Source organism: Merops nubicus, unplaced genomic scaffold (assembly GCF_000691845.1).
Source record: "Merops nubicus isolate BGI_N331 unplaced genomic scaffold, ASM69184v1 scaffold835, whole genome shotgun sequence".
Taxonomy (NCBI): Eukaryota; Metazoa; Chordata; class Aves; order Coraciiformes; family Meropidae; genus Merops; species Merops nubicus.
The window spans coordinates 49,045-60,145 of NW_008611401.1; the positions used below are offsets into that span (position 1 = coordinate 49,045).

At 37.6% G+C, this 11,101-nt stretch overlaps 1 protein-coding gene across 1 annotated transcript in view; it reads left to right on the top strand.

The window, feature by feature from the left end:
- The window catches only part of KCNQ1 (potassium voltage-gated channel, KQT-like subfamily, member 1), a gene marked incomplete at its 5' end in the record, with an annotated part of 45,418 nt that extends 45,261 nt beyond the window's left edge, over window positions 1-157 (top strand). The window contains one exon of the mRNA XM_008941189.1: window positions 39-157. Within this exon, the coding sequence (XP_008939437.1) occupies window positions 39-157 (119 nt within the window). The remainder of the gene's footprint in view (window positions 1-38) is intronic.
- Window positions 158-11,101: the final 10,944 nt, after the last annotated feature.

Genomic DNA, 11,101 nt, shown 5'->3' on the forward strand with positions numbered 1-11,101 from the left:
TCCCTAATGCATTTGATTTGTTTGAATCATTTGTGCAGTGAAAAGACATTTAGAAGGGAATACCCAAGAAATGTCACGGGCCAACAGCTTCACTGATGACACTGACCTTATATCAGAAGAGTCACCTCTGCCAGCTGTATCTGACATGGCACAGTAAGTGGGACAACAACTCTTTAATTGATAATATAAATGCTCGTTAATGGTGAGGGAGACTTGTCACTGGATGGAAACGTTCTTTGGCTGCACTTGAAGTGATTATGAGTTTGATCTTATTTAACTATATGTGAACATTTCTACAAAATCCAGCTTTGGCTTTGAGTCTAATGGAAGTAGCTGGCACTTGGAAAGGGAAGCATTGCTCTGTGAAGGGTGGCTTTCAGTCTCAGTGGGTTTATTTTACTCTTTAAGGCAGCTGATGGGGTTTCTGAGATTGAGTTTTACAGGTAGGTTATACTTGGTAGAATTCTGAATCCATTTAAGCTCTAAAGTCCTCCTGATATGAATAATGTATGAATTGTTTGGAAACATAAATAAAATAGTAGTTTATAGATACAGCCTGAAAACAGAAAGGCTACATCATGTGTAATATTTTGATTAAGAAGGTAGATTTGTAAAGAAATTAAGTTCCAAGAACAGGGAAGAAAAATTATTAAGGAGATATGCTGAAGGTGTCTAGACTGACTAGGACAGAAAATCTGTATTAGGGGATAGAACAATTTAAAATTGTTTCATTCAAATTGTTTTGTGGTGTTTTTGGTTTTGTTTTTGGGTTTTTTTTGTTTGTTTTTTGTTTTGTGTGTGGGTTGTTCTGGGTTTTTTTTTAAACCAACATGGTGCAATCTCAGGATTTGGTATTTGGAAAGAAACAGTTCTAAACTCATTTTTACTGTTTACTGCATGAAAAATGTTGTTACTTTATGACATTCTATAGAGTGCACCTTGCAAGTGGTACCTGCATTTCTAGCTCATATCATAATTTGAAATGCATTTTTCTCTTCTGTGGAAAGCAGAAATGGAACAGTAGAGAGCTAAACAAGTATATAAATGAAAAAAAACATTTAAAATATGGGGAAGTATTTGAATGTGCTGGACAGATTAAAGTAATATACTATCAGTTCATTAATTCCTTTTGATGTGGATGTCAGGTGTACATAAACAAAATGATCTTGCAACTAAATATTGCTAAATTAATGGTCATTGAATTCTAAGACCCACTATGTATAATGGATGTATACATTTTAGCTTCTGAATATTTGTAGTGACTTCATATGTACAGAAAACACAAGGTCAAAAGTTATGGGTGTAATATCAAGTTAAAAGATGCTATGTAAAAACAAAACAAAAACATTTCATCTAGTTTTATGCTTCTAAAGTCAAGCATGCCAGTCTTTATCACTGATAATCTTACTTTGTGTGTGTAATTCCACTGAGAGTGTAAGAACTGTCCTGATTCTTGAGTAGAATGGTATTGCCTCATTACCCAGTTTGTGAACCTCATTGGAGAAGCACAGAACATGATGTATTTAAGGATCTTGGTTTTCAGCTGCCATTTCTAATGCAAGCAATAAGATATCAACACCATATTTGCCTGATATGCATGTCTTCTACATCAATATTAGATATACTTAGCATGATTATTTGTATTGTCTTTTAGCAGAAGTATAAGCAGGTAAGTCTTCATGTGTGCTATACTTGCTTTGGCATGTGAGCTTTCCAAAAAGGCACGGCTGTTGCTTTGCACTTGGTGTATTCCTTACACTAGTGTGCCTTGGAACCTGTGATGTGAATTAGTTTTTTTTCCTGTTATAAATTCCACTTCTGTTTTCTTGTTTACCTGGTTGGGATAAACAATTATTCTGTTTGTTCACATAGAGCATGAAATGTCATCTGAAGTTATGTACCAGTTAGAGTTATATTTTTCCTTCTCTCCCCTCTTTGGAGTGAACTACATAATGGAAAGTGGTTTTATCTCATCTGGGAATAACATGCATTTGATAACTGGTGCAACAAATCTTCATCCTAGAATAACAATGCAGTCGATGAACTAGACAAAAATTCTTCCAAGAATAGAATTCAGCCAAAGGTGTGTACATGTATGCAATGAATCTTCTCACTTTGCAAAATAAATGAAAACATGGTTTTCATGTAAGAGTTGATTGAGTCTTGAGTGAAAGCAAACCAATTCAACCATATTTCAGTTGTTTGATACATCCAGTGTTGGATTTCAGATGTTAGTGATCCATGCAAGCTTAGAAGAAGGTGTGCTGTCCTGGTAGAAGGTGGAAGGTGTCAATAAAAACAAAACTAAATATCAAGCTTGCAAATTTAGCTTCAGTTATCCTTCTGTAGAAATAATGGAACCTTTAGGTAGTTGGGATGATATTTGTTTTCAGTGATCTGGGCAAAAATGTGTAAAAATGTAACCTCCTGAGCTAGAGAATGAAAGCATGATCTTCAATATATATTAATTCTGTGGCTGTCTGAAGTTCTTACTGAATATTTCTGGCCCAGACTCTCAGGTGTAAAAATCTCATGTGGTTGCTTGACCTGTGTGGAGCAATGTGGGGTTAGTTAGTTGGTTGGTTTGTTTTTTCTATGCTGATTGCTTCTTAGATGTCCACAGTTGTATAAGAAAGATGTTGTTAGTGATTGATCAAATCTGAACAATTAAATAAATATATTAATTTCAATCAGTAGATTAGCAATTCTGTTTTTGACAGTAATTGCTTAGACTAACTTATTGCCTGATGTCTTTACCTATCTAATTTGCCATCTGACTTGATTCATCATAGTGCTTAGTGCCAGTTCTTTCTCCATGATGTTATGTTTAAAGCCCTCCTCTCTTCCTAATTTACTGTTGTATGCACAGAGATGTGCTGACAGAAGAACAGAGGACCTGGTATAGGATTAGGCCTGATGTAAAAATAAAACATAGAAAATTCCTGTATCTCTGTAACAGATTGTTTACTAATGAAAGATGCAAGAGATTACTCCATACCGTCCTGATTAAGCAAGTGGCAGGCTTTGATTTCTGCTTTTTTATTGCTGCTATTAAGTATTGTCTTCTATCTATTGTTGGCATGCCTGTTTTATGTGTCTCTTGCAGCCTAGCACAAGGCCTTGAGGAAAAGAGCTGATGCTGTAAAATGAGTAAACTGTAAGATTGCTAATTCTTGAACTGTGACCATAAGCAATAAAAATGCAAACAAAACCTCTCGAAGTGTGCATGAATGTGTTAAGTGATAAAAGGAAGAAAGGAGGACAAATACACAGCAGAATGAGAACAGACACAAACTTTGGATTTTTGATCCTTCTTCCTAATCTGAGCATTTAAAACCAGCCACACCCAATGTCTGATTCAAAGCAGAAATTATGGTTGTGCTGTGCTGATTGACACAGCCTTTGGGGATGAGTATATGGGTTAACTGACAAGCAGGGATGAGAAGGTCCTTGAATGTGTCCAGAGGAGGGTAACAAAGCTAGTGAAAGGGCTGGAACATCCTATGAGTAGCAGCTATGGATTTCAGGCTTCTCTGGTTTGGAGAAAAGGAGGCTGAGGGGCAACATCATTGCTCTCTTCCTGGCTGCACGAAAGCTTAACAAGAGGAAAGGAGACCACAGAACACAACTTTAAACCTTTTTATTTCCAGGTGGTCCTATTGTTACGCAGATTATGACGACAACAACCCTTTGCCATGAAAATATCTTCTGTCATACACACCAGAGTTAACTCTCCAGCAGGAAAGAGACTTGGGCCAATAGACCCTATTGAAAGATTATACCAGATAGCATAGCCTCAGGAAAAATGCACACAGCACCAGCTTTAGATGCAGACATCCTGTTTTTGTTTTTCAGAGTTCTGTGGTTTAAAGCTGTGGTCTTTAAAGCTCTTTACACTGTAAGGAAAAGCAAAAGTTAGAAATTCTATATGTCAGCATGGTTGAGCAACTGCGGTTGAGTGTGCAGTTTGTAGCCCACGGAGGTCACATAAAGGTAAATGTCAGCTGGTCTCTTAGCAGAGAGAGCTGTAATGCTGCAGTTCAGCAGCCCTCACGTCAGCTCCCCTGGGAGGAAACCTTTAGAAGGTGAGATCCACATACAATGACCATGGCCAGTGGAGACTGCTGTCAGCCGAACAGCTGGGGCAATAACTCTTCAGCTGGGAGAGGCTGCCAGGGAAGTGACAGCTACACCTGCTCCCTGGGGGAAAGTGGGCTCTCCATTGCTTCTCAGGGGTTGAGAGCAAGACCAACTGTTGCTCTTCTTTCCTAGGCCCCGTGCACAACAGAGGCAAATGATGTTAAGGAACTGTGGGTATAATACAATTCTGGCTGAATCAATTCTATGCAGAAGTTTAGAAAGCATTTATGTGCTTCTGCTACATTCCTATCTATTAATCTGTGTGTCATGTGGCTGTGAAAATGGCTCACTGTTTCTGTTTGAGGTCTTAACATTTTGTAATAGAAGCACAGAGATCTGAATGTGGAAGCAACCAGATGTCTGCCAGTCCCACTTCTAAATTGTTTTTTTTCAAGCTCTAGTATGAAACCCAGCTTTTGGATTGTACAAGTGAGATCTCATCTGCAAAATGATCAGCAGAACAACCTAACATTAGCACGTGGTTATAGCACAAAGTAAGTGAGAATATCTGCTTAAAAAATTAAAAAAAAAGAAAAGAAGAAGAAGTGGTTCCTTGCCATAAACTATATGAGAACCCTGAGGAGGGGTGAAAAGATAGATTTGAGGTAAGTGGCTACAAAACCTCAAGGCCTACAATATAACACTTCCTTCTAAGAGGTGAAACTGAGCTGCTGGGGTGACTGAATGCCTTCCTCTGGGTCATCACTGGTGACTCCTGATACAAAAGGAGTATCACAAGTTAACCTTAAATGAGGAACAGAACCTTCTGTAGGGATTGAGTCTTAATGGGGCAAAGAAGTTATTCTTGTCTGGTGTTTTTGCTCACTCCAGGCTGCCTGGAAGAACAAAAAGTACCAAAGTTGCTCCACACTTCATGAGAAGTGGGGTCTGCAGAGACTAGGGGGGACACTTAGCATGGCTCTTCCCTGGAGTGGAAAATCCCATCATTGTTAGTAATCCATGCAACTGTAGTCAAAGAAAGATGCTTCATGATTAGCTCTTGGCATCTAAAGTGCTGGGGTTTAAACTCCTAGCCCTGAAAGAGGGTTGGCATGTGGATGATGTCCTCAGCCAGGTGAAAATGACCTTCCTGATTGGTTTTCTCCCAGGACCTGGCCAGTGTTGGGTGGGAGCCCATTAGGAGATGACCACCAGGTGCCCCTGCCTTTGGCATTAACATCAGGTGTCCTTCCTCTGAGGTAATAGAATAAAAGCTGGCTCTGCTTGCAGGGGTGTTGGGGGTGAGCTTGGCTGTGCATGGTCTCTAGTTAGTGGAAAGTGTCCCCCAGCTGCATCATATCAACACAGCCTGGAGCAGAGGAAGGAACAATGGTGCTGTTCTGTGGCCACACAATTGGCACTGGGCTAACTGCCTGGACCCTTGGTCAGTTCATCCCCATCTCCACTGTGTCCAGCTCTGTGGGTGAGTTTGTGAGCCTTTTCATTCCACAGGTGGTTGGCTACTTTGGACTCTTGGTGTGTGATTTGAGATTGGAAGGAGGAGTATGGCTGGCCTGCTGCTCATTGATGGTAATATCCTTCTTAATGGGGCAAGCAGTCAGCAGAAGAGCATCTAGCTTTTCTCCTTAAAAGCAAGTTTAGGAACAGTGGGTTTTCTTTTTTTTCTGGTGGAAGTACTTCATCAGAGGATTGATGTGTGACATACAACTGCTTTCCTCTATTGACCACTAACACAGAAGCCTTCTATGGATTGAATGGAACAAACTGTAAAATTTAGGCTAGCTCTTAAAGCTTGCATTAGGTGTGCTCAGGTAAAATGGTGCTGTATGCCTCTTTTAAAGTTACTGGCCAACAGTCAGTCTTTCAGCTTTATTTCAATCTTCCAGTTGTTCTCTCCATCTGTAGATGGCAGTGAAGGTTTTATTAGGGACTTAAGATTTTTGTGTCCTCCTTCTTTGGCTCTGCTTGAAAATCCAACAGCGTGCAACTCTTGACACAAAGTATAATTTTTATGATTTTGGTCTAACTATGCAAACACTATTTATCTTTATATTTTTTTAATTGTAGCTTCCTCCTATAGCTTGTTGCTTTTAGTGTTATTGAAGAAACAATTTACCTTATCACTAGCAAATCTATTACACTGAGTATCATTAGATTTAGTAATTAGGTAGTAATTGCAGGATAATTGTATCTACTGAAAGCTCATCAAGGTTGGTCAGTGTACAGGATATTCCTGAAGATGTCACAGTTTGCCTACTCTTACCACATTTACCTTTCATCTGTATTTTTGAAACAAACACAATAGGAAGTGGGAGAGACATATGAAAATCTAATAATTGGCAACTCACAGTAAAGTGAAGGGAGGGAATTTATATAAACCTTGTTTTCTCATTGTGCTGTTAGCTTTTGACACTTAATCCTCACTCTCAGGTACATCTAATGTAGGTAGTACTGATACAACTAGTTCTGTCCATTGTACTCAGTGTTATTAATTGTTTCAAAGACAAATTTAGAGCAGGGTCTGTAATTTAGGTATTGAAAAAATCAAAATAGTGAAAATTCAACAGACAGCAGTATTTTCCAGTCTCGTTGTATGCTTTTTACTGCTATAAGGCTTCATGTTAAGTTACACTTTTTAGTACCACCTATTTTTGTATTATCACTTCTAATTTCAAACTCTCATTTTTATTACCATGTAATAGGAAAGCAAGACTGGAATTAGTATAAATTGGTGCTGTTATGTAATAATCTTTTCCAAGACTTGGAAACTGCTTCTGAGGGTTGTTTTTGTTTTTATTCTGAAAAGTAGCTTTTTCAGAGTATTTTTGGTTTTATTTTGAAGTGAGGACATTTGGCCGGTGGAGGGCACTGCACTATAATGCAATGAGAGGCAGAAACTCCCGTTTCACTTTTCAAAATCCAATTTGTTATTTCGACAAACTTACTTATAAACTTAACTTGAAAGCATCTGAATTTCCCCAATGTTAAACTGGCAAGTTGCCACACTGAGGAAAAATGCTACATGCATTTGAACTCATCGGTTTAATGAGAAACTTAACCAACCCCCAAAGGTTCAACTTGGTATTGTGGTTATACTTTCTTTCCTGGAAAAAAACACTATTGTAACAGCACGCTAAAGGTTGTCAAAATATAACTATGTCCATATATCATGTAAGCCTCTATGCAACAGATGGTTTAGATCAGATCAAAAAGTCTGAAATGAAAAGATGTTTTGGAGGTGGGATCTTCTACAAAAACATGACACTTCATAGAATTAATTTTTTTCTTAATGAGTTTTCAAATGTTACAGAATTTTAGAGAGAGAATTTTTGATGGAGTGAAATGACTCTAGGATGTGTGGCTGTAAATATGTATTGCATAAGAAATAACATCTGTGATGGAAGTTTGAAAAACACAACTTTAGAGTGTGTTCTTTTGCTGAAGGTGAGAGCACAACCTTTCTTATCAGATCACTTCAGTCTCTTGTTAGACAAAATGAAGTCCCAAGCATGGTACTCATTTTTCTGGAGGAAAAAAAAGGTGGCTAAACATGATGATTAAAGTGTGACTTTGTCCTTTGCCATGGCATAGGTAGAAATAAATGAGTATCCATTTTCTCTTAACTTGATCTTACGGATTTGTACTACTTTCAACTTTAATGCTTTTTATGTGAGGCTAGGTTTGATGTATGTGAACCCTGCACTCCTATACCTGTTCTAGTAACGTGCGCTCCATTGTGTTCATTGGGTCAGTTTATGTGAAGTATCTGTAGCCTTTTCTCTAAGTCATGGGGTTATCAATTTTACCTTAACGTCTGAGTGTTATGCTGCTGTCTTTCTGAGCATTGTGTTGACAGCATATCCTTGCAAGCCAGAACCTTGTTTTCTAGTTGAAAGAATGCTGTTGACTGTTCCTCCTACAGACATTGTTTCTGGGGCAGTATGAAGCAGAGAAAAATGCAGAAACTGGAGGTGAAAGTTAAGGGAGCTTATGATTGTTAATTTACAAGTTGTGATGAATGGATTAGAGGAAGATTAGTTAGGGAATGCTATTTTTATAGCATTTCTCTGGTATTTCATGATTAACAATATTAATAATCTATTTTAACTCTCAAAATTATATCTCAAATAGTACATTAAACATAAATTAAAATAGCACAATTTGTTTATGGTGTTTCATAGTGGAATTTAAACAAAAAAAAAATAAAATGGGAGTTTCTAGTTTATTTCTACCCAGAAAGCAGGTAGACTGTCCACTTACCCTAAGATGAAAGTATGAAGACTTTTCTTTTTGGTGTTTTTTAAATGTTAATTTGATGTTTACCAAGGGGCATTGCAGTTTTGTCTAATTTGATGTAAAAAATCTTACTCTGGAATTACTAGTAAAGTGCTTTTCCTTATTGGAATTTAAATATTTGTTCATTTGGCTCAGGTGGATTTTATGGACTTTTGTATCATAGTACACAACAGAGCAAGACACATGCTTAATTTCAATGCATTAAATTACACAGGGGTTCAGATGACTTGTCTGACTTCTACTGAAGCTGCTTCTGTTACGTGGGATGGAGTTAAGACTAAGGAACACTTATGCTACCTCCAAAACCACCTCTGTTATAAATGTTTTAAGTTTGTATCTTTCAAAATGTTTTATTGAGTAAAAAAAAAAAAAAAATTAAAAGAATTAAAAGACAAATCTCAAAGGAAAAATAAGTTCTTCAGTAAAAAAAAACTCTATGCATCTTCATTTTGTTATGCATTTCAAAACAATATAATTTTTTTATTAATGCTATGAGGCTGCTGCTCATTCAGCTGCAGTAAAATTACAGTGCATATTTTCCTACTACTTTTTGCAGCTTATTCCACTAGAACCAAATTTAGATATTTTGCAGTAAGCAAGTATCTCCATCTAGTAAAACTTCCTTATTGTGCATGACAAGAGTGTTTATAAAACCAAAAGGTAGTGTTATAGATATTAGTTTGTCTGCTTATGGCTATTTTTTTGGGTAACCCTACCCAGATTGAAGGAACGTATGCTAGGCCTGATATTTCACTAATTTATAAATGTATATATTAGTTTGTTTTTATGTTTCGTTTATTTTGCACAAAGTTTTAAAGCAATAACCAAGGGCTTGTTGCTAAATCAACACAGAATTTAGGTTCAGTACAAGTTACTTCTATTTCTGTGTCTGGGAAGTAATAGACATTGCAGCTAAACTACGTCTGTGTTTGACCCTCTGAATTGGTCTGATATATAGAAGCTGATGGATGAAATTGTTGCCTTGGTCATTTGACTATTGTGTTAACTTCAGTGCTTGGAAACTTTCTTAAGTTACTTTAAGGGAATTTAAGTGATGAAATTCTTTAAAACCTGGTGGTTCCTCACAGATTTCTCAACTCTGATGCTTTCACAGCTGCACATGTAAAATCTTTTTATAGGCAAAACTTGATTAACTCCAAATGGGACAATGAAAGTTACTTTTCAGGTTGGATACACCAAAATAGATGGCAGACAAATACCAGTGCTAGTTGCTTGTCTGCTTCTTTTAGTGCACTGTAATTTGGAGAAGCAATTATACTCTCTCTTTTACTCCAGATTAAACCCCCTATCTCCAGGGCTGTTTTTCCCCCTCACCCAACAATGCTTTTAGATGTTATCACCATGTTCTCCAAAAACTTTGCCCTAATTGCTTAGCTGTTTGTTTGTATTGCTAAGACAATTTATCTCTGGTCTCTGGGTCAAAATGAATGTATCAGACCATTACAGTACAGAAAGCTTAGAATGTGGGCACTGAAGCTTACAGTTATTGCACGCTATATTGAGCTCTGTTCCTCTCATTTCACATGGCTGTTTTGCTTCTAGCATGCTGTAATGGCATTTTTCATAAGTTACTGATACTTATCTCCTCTGGTTTACGTTAGTTAGACAGCCTACACCCAAGGACTAGCAAGAATAGAGAATCTTGGTGGGATTTTTTTTATTTAGCCATCTGTCTACAATATATGTGGTGCTCATTAGAATGAAAATGTTTTAAAACAAAGCTCAAAGAGCTACTAAAGCTGTTCTTATGCTGATTTCTCTTACTTCAGCAGTAGCTACTGAAGGATCCCCTCCAATGGATTCTGTGACTTGTCCCTGTAGTAATGCAACTCCAATAGTACAATCTAATTGGAATTTGTTTCCTTGGACACAACTTTCCTAGAGATTTTCACATGTTCCTGTGCTTACATTGTTACTTTGTTATTGGAAAGAAAAAACCCTACTTATAAAATGAAATATGTGGAACTTGCAGCATCCACCAGGCATTTCAGATAAACAAAGCATGTACTCTTCCTGTATTTAGTTCTTTTACTCTTTCTAGAACATGGCTGCAGGAAATTTTATACATCTTCATCTTAGAATTTCATTATTTGGGGAAGTCCCCATGCTTTCTGATCCTGACAGAGGATTGCCTTTTTTTTCCTACAGCAGGAAAAGTTTCAAAATGAATTTTATGCATAATTATGTAATGCTATTAATCTTGTGTTATCAACCTGCCAAGTTCTGCTTAGATTTTAATTTAGAGAATGAGCCTGTTAGTGTTTAAGGTGAACAAGCACTGGTCAAGGAGACCTTACTAGCCAAGGCACTGCTATGGTACATTGAGGGTTTTCATTGCAAGCTCTTTTTTGGCCCTTCTTGAAGGAAAACCCATGGTTGGCTCTAAATATGGAGCAATTTATTAAACTAGCCCTCCCTGATGCTTCTATACAACACTGCTGCTCTCAGTGAGGATGAATTGCTTTGTGACATGAACTTTGTCACAGCAGCAGAAATGGGCTGAGCCTGTGTCCTTTTCTCCTGTTTCTCCCTTTTACCCCAGCAGCACTGGAGGCACAGGAATAACGGCTGCTCCTGAGGATGGGGGATTAAGTGCAGTGTTCAGTGGTGAGTGCAGGTTCTGTCCATTGGTAGAGATGGATAGATCTCTGGTAGAGATGTGGATAGGAGATGGAGAGCTCAT